The sequence below is a fragment of the Leiobunum rupestre genome, chromosome 8 (assembly GCF_980474605.1).
Source record: "Leiobunum rupestre chromosome 8, qqLeiRupe1.1.hap1, whole genome shotgun sequence".
Classification (NCBI taxonomy): Eukaryota; Metazoa; Arthropoda; class Arachnida; order Opiliones; family Sclerosomatidae; genus Leiobunum; species Leiobunum rupestre.
In genome coordinates this window covers 20,748,244-20,770,730 of record NC_143391.1, presented here as the reverse complement: position 1 = coordinate 20,770,730, position 22,487 = coordinate 20,748,244, and the positions used below count along the sequence as shown (strand labels likewise).

At 40.6% G+C, this 22,487-nt stretch overlaps 1 protein-coding gene across 1 annotated transcript in view; it reads left to right on the top strand.

The window, feature by feature from the left end:
* Nucleotides 1-22,487, top strand: part of LOC149932701 (glutamate receptor ionotropic, kainate 2-like) — a 113,956-nt gene that overhangs the window by 40,270 nt on the left and 51,199 nt on the right. Inside the window, exons 2-3 of the mRNA XM_090157496.1 lie at nucleotides 18,482-18,637; nucleotides 21,278-21,529. Of these exons, the coding sequence (XP_090013622.1) occupies nucleotides 18,482-18,637; nucleotides 21,278-21,529 (408 nt within the window). The remainder of the gene's footprint in view (nucleotides 1-18,481; nucleotides 18,638-21,277; nucleotides 21,530-22,487) is intronic.

The window sequence follows — 22,487 nt, the reverse complement described above, 5'->3', positions numbered from 1 at the left end:
GCGCGTTTTTGACGCCACTGAGTCCCTTCGCTCGGGAGATTAAGTTTGGACCTCGGACCTTTTAAAAATCAATTAAACTCGTCCGCGTAGAAATACAAATTGGCTATTCTCGTCCTTTAATAATTTTCCAGAGCTGCAATTCTAATAAATGTCAATTTCGGGTCGTCCTGTCTCGAATTTGATCGGTTTTACGCCTCCGTCGCCCGAGGCTCCCATCCTTATACGGCTTTTAATAAGGGAACTTAATATATCCCGAAAGCAACCCCGGTTTCACTCGCTTAAAACACGAAGAGGTTGTATATTGACGCGAAACTTGGGGCCCCTGTTTTGAGAGAGGACGCGCTGGTACGATATCGTAGACGCTGCAACGCGCCATTTCTCCAATATTGATTTTCCTTCGCCGTTTTCCTCATCTCTCTTTCTCCGGCATCCTTTGCCGCCACGCGTCATTCCGCGGAGAAATCAATTTGAATCCGCGACTCGTAACTCTGACGCGCGGCTCGCTACAAAGAGAATCGCTTTATTTAAAAATGAAACTTCGGAGAATACAAGGGGGCGGATACGGATATATAAATAGAAGTCAAGTCGACTGTACATTCTCAATTTTTGTTTTGACTATTTACGAAATGAAACGGCGTTCTATAGTTCGCTAAAAGTCAAGCTAGTTGAGATACGTGACTTTTGGAAGAAATTCGAAATAAGAGTCGTCGAGTGTTTTTAAATTACCTAATTTTTTAAACCTTCTTTTAGTGAGCTTCCGTTTTTATTATACAACGGTCATAGTTGCAGCTTTAAAACAAAAAACTTTTTTTTTTTTCAAATAAAGGTTTTTAGCTCATTTTGAAACTCCATTCTGTTCACAACGTACGTTATGAAGCTACGATTGTCGATAGAGCTTACTCGTTTCTGTAAGTTCCGTGATTCGGAATGAATATATTTTAGGAAGCTTCATTTAAATTTAAATTTACATTTAAACGTGAATATAATTTTTTTTACATCTAGTTTCTATTCAAATTTGTGCTTCTCAAAGCCTATTTCACCCCAAAATAGAACAGATATTGAAAATTGGCGCTAAAAACAAACTCTACTGTGACGACTTTAATCCCGACTCCTAACTTACAGACTGCGAGTGTCCCAACCAATCAATAATACGAGGGATATCTTTCGAGCCGGCACTAAATATCATCTACAAAAAGGGTTACACACTGTTTAGATTTCATCAAGGGTTTCCATTCGCGTGACCACCACTGGTATTGGGTCAGCTGTTGTCTAGGGGTATGAATATTTTTAGGCTTATACTAAACTGAAAACGAAAATCTGAGAGTACCTAAAGATTTAATAATATAAATAAAAAGTAGAATTAAAATTAAACGTTACCAAAACAAACATAATTATTATTAGTATTATTAGTTTTTTATTTGTGCGAAAAACGATAGTACAGTTTGTAAAAAAAACATATTGTAATGCACAATTTCCCTCCTAGCTAAGCTGAGCTTGTATTTAGGAGGGCAATGTTTTATAGATAATAAATTTAACTTTCACAATTTGAACAATACATTAGACTTATATGTACACTGAGGGTTTATCAGGTTATTACATAGCAGAAAAAAAAGAATGAAAATAAACTATGTCTAAAAAGTACATGTATACAATAGTGAGTATACTTCCCTTCGTGACTTAAATACACTATTAATCATGCAATATTTCTAACATGTGGGGAATGGGACATTAGGGATTTTTCACATTATATTTACAACATTAGTCCTTTGTCCAGTTTGATAATTGGGCTTGAGTTTCCGGTTGATGGGTGGGCGCTGATGCGAGTGACACGTCTATGTGGATGTAATGTCCTTTTAAGGGAAGGGTAGAATTTTATGCACACCTGCCCTTGACCTTACGACCGTACAACGGTACACGCAGTTACGTTTGTGGGACTCTGGTTAGAGTCTTTTTATAATCGGCGTCTCTCTTTCAGGGCGCTCGCATTTGTACTCATTCAGAGATGCAGAGTTCAAGCGTCTTCACTCTCTCGTTGCGCAACGACCTTCTCTCCTTTTGCGCCAATTTTGGTCCTTTTTCTAGTCGCCATGGTCATGTGACCATTCTCAAGTTAGCCACTCACAACTCGACCACGCATCTTTTTTAAATTATAACGGACCGAGTCCGTATCTCAACCCAAGCTTACGAGTCCTTAATAGCAAAGTTTCTATATGTATAGCGGCACCTTTGGTCTCTGTTGGCTCCATGGTGCGCTCTTGGATGTCCAAAGATCTAACGTCAACGCCGCACACAAACGTCACAGATGGGGAGCACAAACACTCGCCGAAGAGTGGACACAAAAATAACAAAATAAAACTGGTAATGATTTTCGCTGGGCACTCTCAGTCGTAAAACGGGGATGGCTAAACGGGCTTACAATTACTTCTAAAATATTTCCATAAAAGAAGAGAGGGATCTCCTAGCAGTGGTCGCCCCACAAACTTCGACCTTGGGGGTCCAGGGATAATCCTGGCCAAAGACTCGCCGCTGAACCAAAGCCCATAAACTTTCACTTGATGACCCGCGCCTTTGGATCGAACATCTGGAGCCTTTTACCCGAAGTCTTGATAACGAATATAGGCCTACCAGAGATGTTTGCGTAATTTTTGGCACGACACTACTGCACATATATGTTCCAAATTCCGAAACATTTCGACCAAACTAATTTCGGTTTGTAGAAATACGTACTTCGTCAGTGTTTCGAATTTGTTCGTTTGGAGGGCGGAAGATATAACGCGTACGGTTTATAAACTAGCGTCAAAAACAGATCTTCTTGTCTCGCAAACGTAGCCAGTCAGTTCCCGTTCGCTTAATAGCTTATCGGAGTTCCCCTTCGAACGGACTTCGCGTGGCCTCTCGTCAGATCAAGCGCTTAATGAGCATTTCTATCGGCGTAGGTAGGCGTTCCTCTTCTCCTCTGGCGTGTGTTCGGAGCTCGCTGTTTATAGGAGCCTATGATTATGATCTTCCTATAGGAATTAGCAAAATTCAAAGGAATTGAAATTTTGGTAATTAGGCTTTGAGTCGACTGCGGGGAGACTGAGCTGGCGCGCGATGTCCCGCTTTGCAGCTCTCGGCGCCCGTTCCCCGCAATGACTCCATTATCGCGGCTGAATGATTGAAATGAGCCGAGTTTTGAGCCGCTTTGCCATTCGACGCGAAGTTTCTAAATAGAAACTGCAGTCTCGTCCCGCGTCTGATACGCCTCGTACCGGATATCGCTCGTGCGTGTGTGAAACCCGGATTTGAAAGAGAGGACAAAATCAATCTTCCTCCCGTTTAGGAGACCCGACCTACAAAGAAAGAAATAGAACAATGAGCTATTCCCATTTAAGCGGTTTATCCACCTACTTAGCATTTAACGGTCTCGTTCGGTACATATTTCAAGTATAATATATATAATCAGCTAGGCTAGGCTAATACCCAAGGCACCACCTTAGACCCAAGTCATCTAGCGACTTTTATTGCCTTTAAACAGGTGGCCGGGGTACACTGCGTATAGAGGGTGGTGGCAAGCCCTTGCCAGTGATATTAGGTATAGTGACGCGAACTAATTTATTTTACCCGCATTGTAACGTTTTCATAGTCGAGGTACTAATTACCTATCGCGACCAGCGTAGTCAATAACGTTGACATTAAGTTAACTAATTAATACTAAAAATTATAACTTAGAGAAATACTAGAACGCAAATGATTTTAAATAATCAAAAATATTTAATATTTAAAAAGGAAATTAAAATTACAAAACGCTAAAATATAAGCCTGAACGCTAATTGGCCAAAATCCCTATTCTAAAATACTTTTTAGGTAAACTAAATACACTTCAAATTATTATTACGGTTAAACACTAAAATAATGAACACTTAACAATTAAACAGTAATTACAACGGATGAAATATAACTGATTGGGTTGGTAGTGGAATTTCATATAGCTTCGATGATCATAGTCAACACAGGGTTAATCACTCTATTGTATTGCGAGTCTTCCTAATAATATTCAGACGAACTCCTAATAGAACGCGAGGTTCTGACGATGCCCACGAATGGCCTATTACCGCGGCACGTAGTACGGGGAGCCCGTGGAATGTACTTATCTTAGGTGGTGGCTCATATGAGCGGACGGTCCGGCTACAAGGTATAAGTTCGCTTCCTCATCGGTTCCGATGACAGGAGCAGGGCTGACGACTGATGCTCGAAACTCTTCGTAGTCGACGCCGCTAAGGCTACATAGGCGACATTGAGTAGTTCAGGCACGGCACGACATTTACACCAAATTTACTGTAAAGTGTGGTTTAGATCCAGACGTCCTTCGGCCAAGGTGGATACGTTCTCGTTTCTGGAGACTGGTTACAAAGAGATCGTTGACGTCCGAGTTTCCCCTTTTTAAAAGGTTCGATGATATTGCACCACACGACGACACGAGTTTGGGGGATTTGCCCATTTTCCACTACGTCACTACCAACCAATTTCCACTGAGAGTTTTCCATGAGTCGCACGTTTTTGAAAATACAACAATATCCGTGGTACAAATAAATATACAATCCTTTGCGTTCGATAAGGGGATTCAAGTAAAAACCCCGCTGGTCACGGTCGGAAACTAGACACTTCTTAAAGAACCCTCCTTTCCTAATACGTTTCCAAAATAAGAATAAAGCTGGTTTCATACTCGACGGAAAATTAGCAGCGTAAAGTTGAACGTTAGCGGTATATCGAATGGGAATCAATTTTCAGCTCGGCGTTTATTATCGTCTTTCCGGCATATTTTCCGTCGAGTGTGAAACCAGCTTTAGCCTATATACATTATTTACAATATTTGATCTTTAATTGTGATATTAACTTTAAATATCATCACATTAAAGCTTTCTAAATGTAACGCTACCCGCTTTGAAACACACTTTCTGCCATTGTTCCCGTACTCGAGTTACATTTTCCGAGCGTTAGTCTAACTTAGTTTAAAATTAGCGAATAAGTAGATTAGGAGTTTCGCGTCTTTTTGTTTGCTCGAAGATCTAGATCGGTACGAGCTATTTGTAAGTTTTTAAATTTCTTCAAATTTGTTTAGGGTTTAGCTTTTTTATCCCTTTTCCTAATGGACTAATCTACTTATTCGCTAATTTTATCATCCTTTGCAATGCAGTCCATAGGTGGTTCCTTTTAACTTAACTTAGTTTAACCTAGGATTTTTATGAATCTCGTATGAAAAACATGCAACTATAAGGGCCAAGTACAAAACAAAAGTCACTATTTTTTATTAACAGCTGTAACCGGTCAAAATAGCTTATGATAATCGCGTACAATAAATTACAATAGCCTTGGCTAGCTCAGTGCCACTCTGTTTTTCAAATTCTTCTCCTTTTGTAGAATAAATAATATGAATAATAATAATAAAAATAAATTTAAAATGCGAAAAATCACTTTGTGTCTTAATCAACTTACGAGGAGTGTACCCGAGGTGTAAATCACCGATTTTGATGAAACTCGGGGGGTATCCCATGCTTTTTTAAATGTAGATTTTTACATTTTATGTTGTCAAAAACATTTTCAGTTGCCATAGCAAAACGGAAGCCCAGCGTAACTTTTCCCATGGTGAAAATTCATGTTACCCCAAGGTCTACATACCCCCGAGTTTCATCAAAATCGGTGATTTCCAACTCGGGTACACTCCTCATTAGTGATCCTAGCCAGATGAGATGTGAGCATTTCCCATATACGTCTGAACGGTAAAATCTTCAAATTAGTTTACTCTTAAATTTATTTAATAGCGAACGCAATTTCTAAGCCTTAGAATTAATTCGCAAACGCTCCTTCACGGCCATCGCTATCTAATTTTGCGAAATGCCACTATAAATGTCCAAAGCAATTTCGTCTCGCTTTATGTCTTGATATTGCTCATAGATCGAATCCGCACATCCAATTATGAAGCACGATGCTCAAGGACTCCCTCAATTACCATTAGAAGTTTATTCGCGTCAGGAGCAAGGATGACGGGTTTCCCCGACCAATCCGACGGCTTACGTTTCCTTCATTTATTCCCTCAAAACGAAGAAAAAAGGATGACTTTCGAATCCGATATCAGAAACCCCTTTCTTTTTTCTTTTTTCATTCTTTGGCCTGACTGGCCTCGGCCAAACCAAATTAACAGTCGCCACCGCCCACCGATCCACTCTTCCTTCCTTTCTCTGACTCTCGCTTTGGGGTTTCCTTTTTTATTTAAGCCATCAAAAGCCAGCGAGGCGCGACATCGTTATCTTAACAGAATATTGCTTCGTGCCTCATTTCTTTTGGTTTTGACTAAACGATAGAGGAGCCTCGAGGAGGAGGAGTGCCGGGGAGATTTGAAAAACTTCAGTCTTACCCCTGCTGAGGCGACCTAAAAACCTCTTCTATTTCGTATCGATTTAAGCTCACCTACAAACTAATCTTTATAAATAAATTGAGCGTTTAAAATTACTCTTTTCAGGGGAGTAGCGAAAGTGGGTCAGAAATAGGTCAAAAAGTCTTTAGAAGTGTTCCACTTGGCTTGAATGAATTAATGAATACTTATTTATTTGTATAAAGTACAAATCGTTCTTACTTAAGGGAGGGAACCATTTATACGAACCCAAGAGTGCATAAAACATACGTGACATATTATTAACCTAATATTTTTACAATAGGGTTGGGCAGAATATTATGAAATACTGTCCAGTTTGCTTGCGTATGTGTACTTTTTTCGAACTTTGTCGACACTTGAACCCTCAATTATAATATGGCGAACCAAAGAGGTGAAAATTCCAGTTTTGCCCAAAGATGTCGGCAAAGCATGCCGCGGTCTTGAGGCATCTTATACAGGTCTATTGTTATTATAGTAAGACTTCCATTTCGCTATACAAGGCTCAAAGTTTGCGCTTGTCAAATTCTTTTCACTTTAGTGTTTTTTTCTTACCGATTTATTTACTTTGGACCATTGAGACCCAATCTTGCACCTCTTTTCGAGAGCGACATTAACCAGATCCAAAGAATCCTTTGACCCAAGTAGGCCATCTTATTTCGAGGCTGAAGTTTGAGGAAGGTAAACTATACCACATCGGATTATATCGCCACTTAACGGTTGATATAGGCTGCTAGCATGTGTAACATAATTACTCATAAGTATGCCACTAGCTCTATTTCTTCACTAAAGGTTTGTTTCACAGATATTGCGTCATATTTGATGTCATATTTGACGTCATCGAATCTCAAATTCCGATAAACCGACGGCCATTATTTTAGTAAACCAACCGGTTGGAACAACCTAGGCTTAGGAGCTAAAATGAACTACAATATAGTGTCAAGTTCTGTTAATGTAATTAATTTGCAAATTAATGAATTTCTCGGAGACTCACGTTCTAAAATAAATTTGCATTGTCAAATAAAAGAAGCAGGTTTATTGGGAAAAATAGTTGAAATTCAGGTTGAGCTTTTCTGGCGCATCTACAAGGTTGGAATCTTTGCTGATTCTTTTGAGCCTAGGCCTAACTCTTCTAGGCTTGATATGGGTTTTAATAACGCTGGTGGAATATCCCACTTCGACGACTTGTTCCATTTTCAGAAAGCGATCACTTATTGGTCATTTTCCCCAACCTTTTATTTTTCTAAATTACTCTTAATTTAACTTCATCCGCACAAACCGAGCGAGTTTATAAATTTCAATAAAGCTACATTGGGCTGGCTAAAATTCCGATGCAAAAAATTCCTTCTCAATTTAGAGGTTTTCCATTGGCTTAAATAAATATGATACTAGCCAATAGTGTGACTCCCAAAATTACTAGGATTAATAAAAAGGTTAAAATCTAACGTAGCCCACCTTTTTATTGATAAAATACGCGAAAAAGTAGATAAGTCCATAATTAAAAGGGATATAGCTAAATCCTAAACAAATTTGAAGAAATTTAAAAACTTACTAATAACTCGTACCGATAGGTCTTCGAGCAACGCGAAACTCGGATCAAATAGATCTTCGAGTAATAAACTAAATTAAAATCTAACGTAGTCCACCTTTTTATTGGTTCGTGGTGAAACAAACCGTTAGTGAAGATTTTTGAATGGAATAAAGGTACAGTGGCATACTTATGAGTAATTATGTTACATATGCTGCTAGCAATAGTACCGCCGTTGAGGGATCTGCATTTTTCACTACTAGTCAAGCCAGTGATCATTGAAAACTTCACAGAAAAAAATGTGTTCAGATATTGAACACAATACATGAACACCATCATGCATCACTTTTCTGCTCGTGTTCAAAAACGAGAACGTGTTCAATTAGAAATATGGCCAGGTTTTGAACGTGTTCCAGTGGAAATATGTTCGGGTTTTGAACGTGTTTATTATGTTATGTGTTCAGGGTTAAAAAGTGTTCTAAATGTATTAAGTTCCGGTTTTGTACATGAATTTACTGGAAATGTTCCGCTTGTGAACATATTGAAAATCTTCGGACCCTTATACTGTTGTGAAAACCCTTTAAATCTTATATTTATTAATATTACAAAACGAAGCTCTTGGATGGTCTAAAAAACTGTTAAAAACTATTTTATTTTTCAGTTAACATAGCTTAAATTATTAGATCAGGGTTTTCTACACTTTGATAAAGTAGTCACTAACACTTGTAAGTGTAACTTTAGGCCTTCGCGGGAAAAAGTAATAATTTTAACATTTATTCTGCATTTGTAAATTACTAGTACAATAGTTTCTAAAACTATTTTTAAGTTTAAACAAGTCAGTAAATAAACTAAAACCTACCAAACTTTACGAGAAAGGCGCGAAAGAAAGTTCGTAGTGGTCAACTGTGTTCGTTCGTATCTGTCCTATGCAATTTTTTGCCACGAATTCTGAAACTTCCTAGATAAGAGGCCGGAAATCGCGGTAAAGCCGAATGTAGATTTTTATCGCTATAGAACACGAAACCATAGATCATGTCCTTGAATTAACATGTTCACAGAACAAGTGTTCAGGTTTTGTGTTTAGGATATCAATTTTCATCTATTTCGAAGGGAATAACACTAGGAGAATGGCAATGTGTTTACAATAGAACACATTTTAGTCTTCGTAACATTATCAAGCGTTCAAATTCTAATCGTGTTTACGTATAGAACATTTAAATGTGTTCAAAACCTAAACACACTTTTTTATGTGTTGCTTTAGGTATTTAGAAGACAGTCTGTTATCAATAGCTTCCCGTAATCGCGTCAAATCGTTGGTAAAAAGTTACCTGTTTTATATTGTACGCACGGGTAACAAAGATTTATACGGAGGTTTGGTCTGAAGAGAGCACAGCGGCTGAAAGTACGGGACGAAAACGACTAATCTATGTCATTGAAAAGCACCCAACCGGTTGCAATATGCCGTTGAGGCAAAGATGGCAAAAGATGGTTAAGAAATTTTGACGAAATGCCAAGTGGGAGACGAGTGTTCCATAGAATTTCGCGATTGACGTTATAATAGGCTTTCCTTAGATTTTTGAACCGCATTTCAATAAGATCTATTTCTAAGAAATTCCTAAGTGCGAAAATATTCTCCGACCCTTCTGTGAAAGGCATTTTGAGGCTCAACGAGAACGCAATATTCCTCTACTACTCGATCGAGACGGTTCTTCAGAATATTTAGGTAGGCCTACGTCTTGGACAAGCCACGCGAAATTTCAATTGGTCAGTGGGCGTTAAGCTCTTCCGGATCTTTTCAACTTGATTTAGAAATCGAACAAATTACGGAGGACAAGCAATCGTCAGCATATAGGGATTGAATTTGAGGCTAGAATTTAATTGAAGAGTTTACGAAATACCATAGAAGATATCTCAGCAAGAGCACGCAATAATTCGATGGAGATTTGGGTGAAGTTACCTACTAGGTCATTCATTTCTTGGAATTTACTTAAGCATATTTTTTACACCTTTTAAAAAATGGTGTAAAACATCCTTGGTAAAATAATTCCACGGTATTAAGCTATTAATATTTTGTATTGTTTAAATATTTTTTTTTAAATAACAGTCTATGGAGAAAACGCTATACAAGTTATTTATAGCTCACAATAATAAATTTTATTATTATTTATTTATGAAAGCTGTAGGGATAGTGTGGATCTGGTTCGTATTTAATTTAGGAGCGACTGAAACGCTTGTTAGCCTATAAATTGCGTTACTTTATTTATTGATGATGAAACTCTAAGCATTTCGAAACCGCTCCGTTCATCATAGTAAATATCATTTACTTTTAATTAAAATGCGCAAACATAACGAAATTTTTTATCAATTATTCTAATAGAATTTCAAAGGAAATTATAAAGTATTAAATTCGGTATACAAAGTTATTTTATTTAAGCACGCATTATTTTCGAATTTATAGTAGACTTAATAGTTTGAATTAAGTATTTAAAGTTAAAGTGAAAATGAATAAAATATATAGTTTCACGAGGAATAATGATAATGATAATTTATCACTACCACACTTTAGATTTTATAACCACGTTGAAAATATGTGGCCCTTAAATAGTTTACACAAGTTGAAGATATTTATAGCAATTTTAATGAAACATTGTTGAGCTTAACGCATCGATCCGGTAATATGTCCGTAGCGAAATTAACTTCTCCAATGAAGCAACTAGGTTAAAATAAGCGGGTGTAAATAAAATTAGCGGCCACACCCCCCTTTATATTTGATTTCATTTTCTCTTTTTTTCTTCGTTCGTTTATTCGCGATCGCTCGCTGGAATGAGATTCTCCGCTTCCTTTTATTAAATTGACCCGAAGTAAAGAATCCGATTCCTGGCTCGCTTCACGCTCGTGTCTATCTTCTCTCGGACGAAAGAAGCTTCGAGGAAACTCGAGTACTCCGCCCATCCTTCGGCCCTGGAGCCGCGCGCCGAGCTAGCTACAGAGTCCCCACTTAGGCGTTACGGAATCACCGTGAACGCGTGGAAGTTACCCGACTCCGACCTTAAATAAATCGAAAGAAATAACGTAGAGAAACCGAGAAGAAAGATATATTAGTAATAATAGCAACGGGAAATGGGACTCTTTTCTTTTACTTTTTTTCTCGGTCGTGTGTCGGAGATACCGTATTACTTGGAGCCCGAAAGAGATATATAAAAAAAGAACTTTGCGAGTGAAAGGGAGAAGAATGAAAGTCCGGAGCCGCGTATAATTGCGCCAGTCCGGCCTAAATGTTCAAAGTTTTGTCCCGCATTCTTTACCGAGAGTTAGAGAGAGAGGAGAGAGAGACGGGATGCGCTAAACCGGAAAACGGAAGTTAGGAGCAACTAGGGGTAAAAAGGAGGGCTGACCTTTAATCTGACGGAAGAAGCGCGTGAGCCGGTTGGGTGGACGGACGGATGGGCGGGGGTGGTCGAATAATTGCGAAGAAAATGCCGGAAAATCGTATCCATGGAAAAGAAGTTGACTCGCTCCAGATAGTTCGAGGAATGCTATCTTCTGTTCTCTCAATCTCTTTTTTATATCGTATATTCCTTTCGTAATTAGTTCCTGTCGGCTGGACATTTCGTTAAAGTCACCAAATACCCAACCCAGGTTCTATTCTTAATCGGAATTTATACTAGTTTCCGCTGGGGTTTTTTTAGTTTTCTATTCGCGAATTTCGGGGTTGTTATACGGGCGGTCGGCTTTTAAGCCATTCCACAATTTATCGTTGACTAATTCTTTATTTTCTCTTTGTCTGTTTTTTTCCCCGACATTCGGCGGATAGATACGGATACAAAGAAAAAGATAATTCAAATTCTAGAATTCTTTCGCGGTGGTGATCGCGAGCTTGTTTATCCGAGAAATTATTCCTAGTTGAATTTTTGGATACGCGGTTTTCCTTACTCGGGAGGGAAAAGTTAAATTAGTATTCGCATCGTTTTACATATATTCATCTTTTATTTTTTTTATCAGTACGTATCTCGGAAACGAAATTTAATGCACGCTCGTTTATTTGGTTGAATGGTCCATAAAAATTCAACTTTTTTATTTATTTGTACCGAGGGCCAAATCCCTTTTTATTTTTACTTTGGAGATACGCATTGAGGGGATTATGTCTTGAGCAGTCGGTTGATTTAAGCCTTTTCTATTAAATTTTGTAATAATCCCAAAGTCGATGGTTCCGGTTTGACGAGGAAAAATCGTACGCAATATTTAAATTTAATAGAAGAGTTCGTAACGGGTACCATCTGTCCGTGTAATGATAAATCTGGCGGGGTTGCGGGAAGTTTTAGAACGGAGTTGAAGCGTTGAATATATAACGAAGTCGACCAGACGATTTAACTTCCGGCGTCCAAGTTTCCCGTATATAAAGGGACGTTTTTGGGAGCTCCAACAAATATATATTTTGAAGTTTCATTCAAACCAAGGAATACCTCTGCGTGTGGTGCCATTTTGAATGAAAATTCTAATTAAAAATTCCCGCGTAATAACCAAAATAAATTCTCATTGTTATGACTACAGGCTATCAAGGATCTGTTATAAATTAGTTGACGTAAAATGCTACGGTACCGTCAACAACGGGGTTAAATGTATCCCGTCAATAATGTGAACCAGATCGAGTCATTCATAAATTGGGTAGTCCAATGGTAGTGGCGTTGGGACGATAACCTAAAGGTCGTAGGTTCGAGTCCTGCCCGAGGTGAAATGATTTTTCTCAATCACTCTGGTATGGTAGCTTTGGTTCTACCGGTTCGCTCCCTATTCCTTTAGACGTTTGATTTATTGAAGCTTAAGTTCGATATCGAGTAACCCCTTTCCCAAATTGTCCACCTCGCGCGTGCAATGTGTGGGGGGGGGAGGGAGGGCTAGTTTGTGGATGGCGCGTCTCGCTCGACACGTCGCTGGAAACCGCACTTAGGGCTTTTAATGACTTTGTTTACGCCTGGAAAACCGGCGCTCGCGTGTCCATCTCTTCCCCCGCGACGTTTTAAGGGTTTTAACCGCCTTTAAATTATCTAATATAAGGGGTTCTCGATGTCCGAGAGATTAATAACGGTTTAGATTACGCGGTCGCGGGATGGAGAGCTGCGCCGGGACAGCGGTGTGTCGGATTAAAACGAACCTCATTACTCTCTTTTCACTCTTCGCTCTCCGCGCGCGACAGTGGACTTTAAATATTTGCTTCTTGTCCACCTATTCCCCCCCCCCCTTTTCGTCTCGGTTTTTACGCGCTTCGGATCTTCGGCGCTGACGTCCGGAATAGCCCTCAACTTCCGACGGCTTCTATCTAGGTGTCTAGGTGTCGTTATTTGGTTCAAGGCGAGATCGTTTGTTGGAAATAGGTTGGTCCCTGGCCGTAAGCCGTTAAGGGCGCTGTCGGTTAAGACTCGACTCAAATCTAATAAAACCGCACGTACTCTCTTTCCACGTCTCTCGCTCTCACTGAGATTCGAAAGAAAAGGGCAAATATTTGACGTGGATTTATGAAGGCTATTGCGCCGCTCGTTTTATTAAAAGGTGCGAAACCCTGCCTACTTTGTCTCCATTAAACTGTTCCACCGACAAATATTATCATATTTACGCACGCGCTTGATTATCTCCCCCTTTACCCGCCGTTAGCTTTTCGATATACTAAAATAAATATTAGAAAAGTAAATACGAAATCCTGGTACTTTTCAATTTATCGAATCGTATATATCTCTTACAAATGGGTGGTAAATATCCAAGCAATAATCTAATAAAAAGCAGTTCTCTAGAAATATTTACTCGAAAATTACTTGATTCAAAGTTTAAACTATAATAAAATTACATCAGTTTTCATCCAAGTTTGTTCGGATCAGATCGGAATAAATTTAAATTTCATTGTAATTTGTTAAATATAACACTTTTTGCATTGTAATTTTTAATCAAAGTCAAATTTGGATCTGAAAAAAGTTTTATATAATTTTTGAATTAAATTTCATCCACCATTTTCGTCAAGGAAATTGATTACGTTTTCCCTTTATTGAAATAAAATTTTAACCCCGACCCCTGGAAACGACATACTTTATTCAAAGAAGAGATAGATATTATAATGACTCGACGTTTCGCCTTTTTGGTAGGAGAGTGTTCCGAGTCATACAAATATTGCTTGTCTGGAAATTCGTAAATATTCATTTCGGAAAGTGTTTTTAGCAATTAAATCAAAGCATTCTGGCCGGCTATACTGCAGCGCGAGCGACTTTAGCTATGAGAAAATGATCTCGGTCCAAGACTCGTCGTCTTCGTCGTCCTCGCGAGAGAAACGCTGACGCTCTTTGGATAATTTATTGATGTATAAGTCAACTTTCCCAAATTACTCGCTTGAATTTAAACTAATGGAAGAGGGGGAGGGCAAAGTTGAAGGAATTCTCATTGTAAGTGCTTATCTCCCCCTCCTCCTCCGTTTCAGAGTCGAGGTTTGGTGGACTCCGGGGAATACGCGAGCTTCGCTTTAAAAAAATCACGGAAAATATATTCTAAATATGTAGAAACGATTCGATCGCGGACGACTCGGAAATATTCCCTAGTTTGGAAGCGAAGCCATTTAAAAAGGGACTAAAGGACGCCATCTAGCCGGGAATAGGGATGGTTTGTTTACGGTCGCGACGCTCCTATCGGAAACCATCAGTTTGCCATGGCACCCAACATAACGGAATCAAACGCGCCGTGTTTATTCCCGCGTCGAAGTTAGATGATACCCGATGCGCTTAAGCGCCTATTCAAACTGTACCCAAAACCCGCTTTTCGCGTAAACTACCCCGTTGGTGGACGGAAACGATATATAAATAATACGCTATCTGCGCTCGAAGATGGCTAGAACAAGAAGCTAGGTTTTCTCCCGAGAGAGTCCCCGCGCTTTCTCCTTCGGTCGCTAGATGGCGCTTTCCTTTTCTCTTCGGCTGATGGGATTGAGCGAAACAGAAAGAGATAGCGCGATTGGAACGAAGATACGGAGTTAAACGGCATACGTTAAACGGGTGTAATGGTATTTGGATCCGCTTCTGGTCCAATGGATATTGGCCGAAATCGTGTTGCCGCTCATTCGTAATTTAACATTTATTCAAAATTCTCCTGGCTTCGGCCCAGCCAAATTGATTAAACTGAATTATAGATGCTCCCAAACTAATATTTAGGTATTGCGAGCTAATAAAGCCATTACGTTCGCGCGGATGCGTTCGGCTCTACCGCGTCTATAGGCGCTCACTCCATCAGTTGAGCTTTGAAAACGGATTTAAATCGGCTTTGACCGACCACGTGATCTTCTTAAAGGGAGTAGGACCCTCCTTGTTTGGTAGGGTGCGCCATAGCTTCTCTCTTTTCTCGCTCATGGTGCTAGTCTAGAATGATAGTAGAAACCCCCAATTCTTCTATTAGAGGAAGCGTTTTTCTAACTTGATACCTTTCTTGTTTCATATTTAGTGTTTATTTTTTAAATGCACCCTTAATTAACATATAAACAACAATATCAGAGCTATAAATTAATTATTTTCATTATAGTTTGGATTTATATTCAAATATAATTTCTTAATAATGAGGTACGTGGTTTTAGATTCAAGAAAGGCGTTCTAGTAGATATGAGCAAATTAAAGCACTACCAAAGCGGGGATACTTTAAGTGGAATAATTCCTCAAAAACCACTGAATTTCACACTACGTATAACACGTGGTTAGAAAAATGAGGGGAGGGAATTATGTATTGCCCCAAATTCCTGAAAAGGTTATACTCCCTTTAATAACTAGCTAGCTAAGAGAGAAACTCGCCCTTACGCCTACTTTAACGCGTCTAGTACCGAAGCCTGCTTATTTCTCGAAAATATGGCTAATACCACTCCGAAAAGTTTATATTTTTCTTCTAGTATTCCTTGGTAACTAAGTACAGTTTTAAGTACATTGTTTTTTATTTAATATTGCCAACTAGCGTATCTTCTAGATTTTTCCGCCGAGTTGAAACTTCGCGGAATTGAGACTCGTGGCTTTCAGGCATTAGAGTTGATCAAATACTTATTTTGTCTCGAATATCAACGTGACACTCCTACACGTTAGACCAAAATGCGGGCTCGTTTAGTTTTCGAAGAAAAAGTAAGTGAAGTATGGCGGACTATTTTAAAATCTAAGTCGTATAGACTGCGTATTCTTGGCGGGGTCAAAATCGATTGAGTATATAAACTGTCTTTGAAACCCGTTGCGAAATCGAAGGAAACCTTTTCGAGAATATATGGCTCTTCCGGGTTGTCGAGCAAAAGGGATCCCTTCATACAATATTTGCTAAGCTCTCGAAGTGCGGCCGCGAGGGGGTCCAAGTTAACGGCGAAGACCTTTTACGGATGGCGCAACCTTCTGAAAGCGAAGTCCACCGACTCCTCTTTCACGCCCTGTTTAAGAACGGCCCGCCGCGAGTCTGTCTTCCGTATATTTTTCGAAATGAAAAGCTGCCACCCTGTCGTCCGTCGCTACTTAAATCGCGTTCGTTTAACGTCGAACGACGCTTAGCCCTCGGTTCGGCTTTAGACGTTCGGGAGTAGAGGTCCTTGATGAGCTGTTCGCTTTATTATCTTCGAGATTTCGTATATAGTTTAATGGTTTACGGAAGAATGAGCGAAATCGTTTTGCTAGAGCGAAGAAACTCGGAAAGTGCAGTTAAACATGCGCTGCTGGTTCATCATTTCGTTTAGTTTTATTATACGCGGGATAATGAATCCGAGAGCCTGCTGCGGAGTGAATTCTAAGGAACTCGTTAATGGGAAGTGGCAGAAAGACTTTTACAAGTAACCGAGAAGATCCATTAAATAACATCCGTAACGGTATATCTGCCCCTTCTATACATTCTATTGACTCTTTAAACACGGGACATATATCCCCATAGACGATGGGTTCTTTTTGATTACCCGTTCCGATAATAGATGGAGTTTTCCCGGTAATGCTTTAAAGATAGGTAGGAAATTACCGATAACCGAAACTTATAGAACGAGCCACCCATCTGATTAAATTCTTGGCGCGATGGTTTTATTCTGAACGCGCTGAGCGCTGAGTGTATAGGCGACCCGCTGGCGTACTTCAAAATCCGTATAAATGTATAGTTTGGCGACCGAACTAACGGATACGAAAGTGGTTTTAGGCGGAAGTTTGACCCCCTCTTATCCTTTGTCTTTGTCTAAAATTCTGACCTAATTACTCGGAAATGTCCACCGTTTTCCTGGATGATTAATATATTCCAGTTAGTCGCGGTTCATATCCTCTCCTTTATGTAAAGCCGTCGAGTTAACCTCGGAAGCGCCACTCTTGGGCCGAAAACGACCAATTTCTTCTTTCTTTACCTTTTAAAAATCTTTCACACGTTAACCGAAGCTTCAACCATCCTGAAGGCGGATTCCGCTATCTTCTCTAAATTAATACCAGGAACCATAAGTCTATAATATTGTTCCATAAGTTTGTCACTTTAAGGAATATTTTACTGAGAGCTAGTAACGGAGTGACGTCATCACAAGAAGAAAATCTTCCCTAGCGAATCGCTGGCAAAGGCTAAGTGTGACGCGTTAGCAAGCGGACGCAAAACGGCGACGAAACCGGTAATGCAGTCTGTCTTGTGAATATCTCTCAGTAAAACTCTCGCATGTGAAGAATAGGAAGTGTCACACTTATGTAACAATATTATACCCTTATGCAGGAACCAATCGAATTTTTCAACTCTCTTTGACCTCGACGCTACCGTAATCGCCGCCTTCACCGTTGCCCGTAATGGTTTGGCCAGACGCGTCTTTTCCCCGAAGCGACAGGGATAAAGATTGTCACTAGAAAGTGATCCCCTTTTCTCGCAACAGGATAGAAGGCCTTTATAGATTTAGTAATAACGCGCTAAATTGATAAGGGGGTTTGAGACAGATTTCATTTTCTATCTTTTGTTGTTTTGTAGTTTGTCACTCGAGCTACTGCTCGTTAAAATCCGAAGCCTCCGACCCTTTGTTACGTACTGGTTTTCGGTGATATCCGTTTTACTTCTGAAAGCGAGATAAGCGCGTCGTCGGAACTGATACGTCAAACGGACAGTCGAAGAAGTACGGAGAAGGGCCTTTTCTCTCCCCCCCGCGCGGTCCGGTGTTACTGGCTGACGTGACAACCGCATTCAATTATCGCTGGCAAGGCTAGTTTCAAGCTGGTCCCTCTCTTTTATCTTCCGCGTCCTTGTTGCGCCGCTGTACGGGAAATGGGGTCAGCTAGCTTCGTTTCTGTCATTTAATTATCTGGGGATTAGTTTGCCTCGTACGCCGGAATGTCATTATATTCGTTAGTCGCATTTTCGCTATTAATAAACTTCAATATCTCTAATTAGGTGGATCCGGGGCCTCGCGATTGACGTCACTCGAAATGATTTAACGCCAATACGGTCTTTTTTGTTTGTATTTTTTAATTTAGGCAATTTGTCCTTGAAAAGTTCGTTCGTTCTCGACTAAAGGTATCGCGTAAATATTAACCGACTTTTGTCGTTTTATCTCGCAGGCGGTCTCTTCGAAGCTGGCGATGACGTTTTGGAATTGACCTTCCGCTACGCGGTGGACAGAGTCAACAGCGATGGCCGGCTTTTGCCCAACTCTAGGATTTCCGCCCAAGTGGAACGACTCGAACAACACGACAGTTTTCAAGCTGCCAGAAAGGGTAAGCGATCGAGCGTACGCGGATCGAGAAGAAGGCTGGCGACCCCTTCTTCATTATACTTTCAAAACTTCGTAAACCCCTTACGTACACACCTCGCTGGTCGCCAGCTCCTTCTCTCTCTCTCTCTCTCTCTCTCTTTAGGCGGATACGATCGCCAAGGCGTCGACCACCGCCATCGGGAACTCGACTGAAAGCGCGCGGTGAGAGTTTCGCCAAGTTTCTGGTTTTAGTTCCTCATTACGACAGCGGACGGCACTTGGCTACGAGAGAAGTCGACCAGTTTGCTTAGGCTTAATTCGGTCGCTGTTCTCGAGACGGATAGCTCAACCCTCTTTTCGCTTTAATTCTAGCGAGCTGTATAAAGGCTCGAAAGGACCCCGACGTTGTTGTTTGCCCTTAAGATTTATGATAATCACGCCCGCTCCAAACCTTCACTCAATTTTGTTACGGGGATTATTTTTAATTATGTCCCATTATAGCCACTTCTCTCGCGTAATGGCCAACTATAAGGGAATGAAATGCTATAATAAGAAACTTTAACGAATACGTCAATAATAACGTTACCCGTAAAGTTTATACAGTTTTTCGATTATTTTTCGTTCCACATTGGCAAACGCAGAAATAAACGTTTTTAGTGGAATACGGTTAAAACGAGTGAGCCTCCGTTATCGAAAACTATGTTACCCTTTTTATTTTTAACCAATTTTCTGCCCAACCCTAATTCGTAAATGATAATATCTTTAGAAATGCCCGAAGCTAAACCGAGAAGAGATAGGAGGACTTCGCCGATCGTTCCATAATCTTCGTTCCGGCCCTCTTTCGCTCTCCCAAAGTAAACGCATTTTGATCCCTTCAACCTCGCTCTGGCGTAAGAGGATTTCTCCGATGAGGATCGTCCAAAAATAGGCTTTCGCTATTAATTCCCTATTATCTTTGAACGCTTTGATGTGTTATTGTAAGCCGTGGACTCGCCTCTTTTCCCTTTACTTTATGTCGAATGCGATTTCTATTAATACATTGCTTACGTAGTTCATGGAACGACGACTCGATTATAAATTTCCCTTTATAATTCAGCGCCGCTATAATTAATTTAGAGCTTCTTTTATAACGCCCATATAAAAATTGAAATTTGTATCGTCCAAGGCTCTTGGCCAAACTAGGTATGCCGATGGTTTAAAATTTCCCGCAACTAAGTCAATTTATCAGCTTCATTCGCAGCTCGCGACACAAAGTGTCCCAGAAGCCGAGATTTTGAATGCCTCTAATCAGCCTACAGAGCTGACGACGATACGTGATACCCGCGCGCGGCGTAACGAAAATTGCGTCAGCGGTTTCGAAGCTCGGGTGTAAACTTCGCCTCTCGACGCGACTTCGTAACTTTGGAAAAAGCCGGTGTCCCGGCGCGTTTCTACGATATTATCTTCGGGTCGAGTATGACGGATAAGTTAAGGAGTTGCCCCGGACAACTATGGGTTTTAGTTTGAAGGGAGAGAGTGGCGCGGTGATAATTTAGGGATACAAATCTCCTTTTGGGTTTCTCGGGTAAAACAGTTTTTGGGTAAAAGCGAAGGCGCTTCTCGCTTATTTCCCCCCAAGATTAATGGCAAGACGGGTGACAGGACCAGCGTTGCGCGAGCCCCTTCCCCGAAAAGGAAACCCGGACGGGTCTCTCCAGATTCTGGAAACGTCCGGAGCAAGGCATGTTAATTTTAAAGCGCTTTTCCTTAGCTCTTCCCCCGAAAGAGGGCGTGATTAATGGCGTGTCAGGCGGGGAAAAGAACCCCCGAAACGAGGCGCCCCCTCCTCCGTTTCTCTTCCTAGACTCGGGTTACCATCCTCCCCCGTAATATTCAGGCCTAACCTATCCGATGTTCGGTTCGAAGCGCTATCATTCGGAACGTCAGTTTGGCCAAACTTTCCCTCCATCGCCGTTCCATTTTCCTCTATTATGAGACTGCCAAAGACTCGCTCCACCTATCCGGGGTACACCTTGCACGGGGAAAAAATAAAATGGTCCTGATGGTTTTAAGATCCATCGAAATCGAGCGTCGTCCTCGACTATCTATCGGCGGCCTACGCCAGACTGACAGCCGTCTTCTAATCGCTTCGGCTCTCTTTGGGAAGCCAACGCGACGCGTTTGGCGGTGGTCCGAGGGTGGTGACTCTGTCATTTTCAGGCCCCATTTTTCTTAACTCGAACAAGCTCCTTTCCATCAAAGGCGCGTTCTTGTTCTTTTTTTCTACGTGAAAGGGCGGTTGACAAACTGGGTTCGTCTTTAATTAACAGTGGTGAGAAACGCACTCCGTGTTAATGGCTTTTTTAGACGGCATCCTTCTCGATACCCGCTCTTATCGGTACCCTGGAAATTCTTCACGCCTTATTTCCTTTTAATTTTTTACCAGACATAAATAGATGGTTTGCTCAATTATTCCACCCCTCCCGAATCAGTTTGAAAGAGCCGTTTTTATTCGGGATTTCCAAAGCCAGGACATCATCTAATTTTCTTCGAAATTATTCCCAGTGACGGGAAGTTTGAGAAGTAGTCGCTATAGAAGCGTAGACCTATAGTTAATTTAACTTAATATTTCGCTTAATTTGATTTATCATAACACGGTGTTCGTCTTCTAATTTCCGCGTAGTTTGTGACCTTCTGGACCAGGGTCTGGCAGCTGTCTTTGGTCCGCAATCGGTGGAGGCCAGTTCGGCTGTTCAGTCCACTTGCGACGTCCTCCAAGTTCCGCACATCGAGACTCGATGGGACTACAGATCCCGGCACGACAACCACTCCCTCAACCTTTATCCGCATCCCAGCGCTCTCGGGAAGGCCTACCTGGATTTTGTCAAGAGCAAAAACTGGAAATACTTCGCGATTCTTTACGAAGACAACGACGGTAAGTGCCACCATCTTTTGGTCTTTTTTCCTATATAGTTTCGTCTAGTGTCTCTTTAAAGACGAAACTCCAAGTATGAACTATTAAAATGAGCGTTTAGACGATGAAAAACTAGATTTTTTGGCGAAAACCGCGTTGAAAGATATTAAGCGGTTGATTTATAATTAATTTTTAAAGTTTAGCGTCGTCTTCTCAAATTTTGACGGATGATGACTTGGCCGCTACGTGAAATAAGAGTTCCCTTTAAGCCTAGTAAACAAATTTTCGTCAACGCTCACCGTCACGGCGCTTACTCCCTATTTAAAACAAGCTTTATTATTAATCCATTTAAGTTTGTTTTTGCGTCTTCCGTCTAGGACCTTTTTATTAAAATAAAATGGCGGTGATTTATACAGTGATTCCGATATTTGGAAAAGCGTGGCTATTCTCCTTTAAGCTTCCTTGGTGTGGGGGACGACACGGGGGTGGTGGTAGACGTGTCTATCCCAAAGTTAAACGTCGATATTAGCTCGTTTTTGTGGTCGAATGGTGGGAAAACGCTCAGTTGCGAGCAACAGTAGGCCTGGATCTCACGAGCCAGTTGATCCTCTTTTTTCGCCAAATAAGCGGCAGCAAGCTTTGGCTCCGTTGGATAAGAGTCGCGTTTAATATCTATTATTAGAAAGAATCTACTGTGCGCTTTTGTCTGCGAGGGTATTCTTCACCGTCCCGTACTTGTCATCTACATCCGCGCCATCCCTGTTTCTTCGCTCTAACCATTCGAGAAAAACAACTATATAGAAAATTGGGTTTTTTTAGACGATTGCGCCTAATACAAGCATATCCGTATATAACAAGCCATGTTGAATCGATTAACCCACTTTTGCCTTGACTAAAGATAGATAAAAATATCCTTGTACTTCAAAGAAATAAAACTCTTTTCATTCGTTACCGATTTTATAAAAACAATCAAATATTT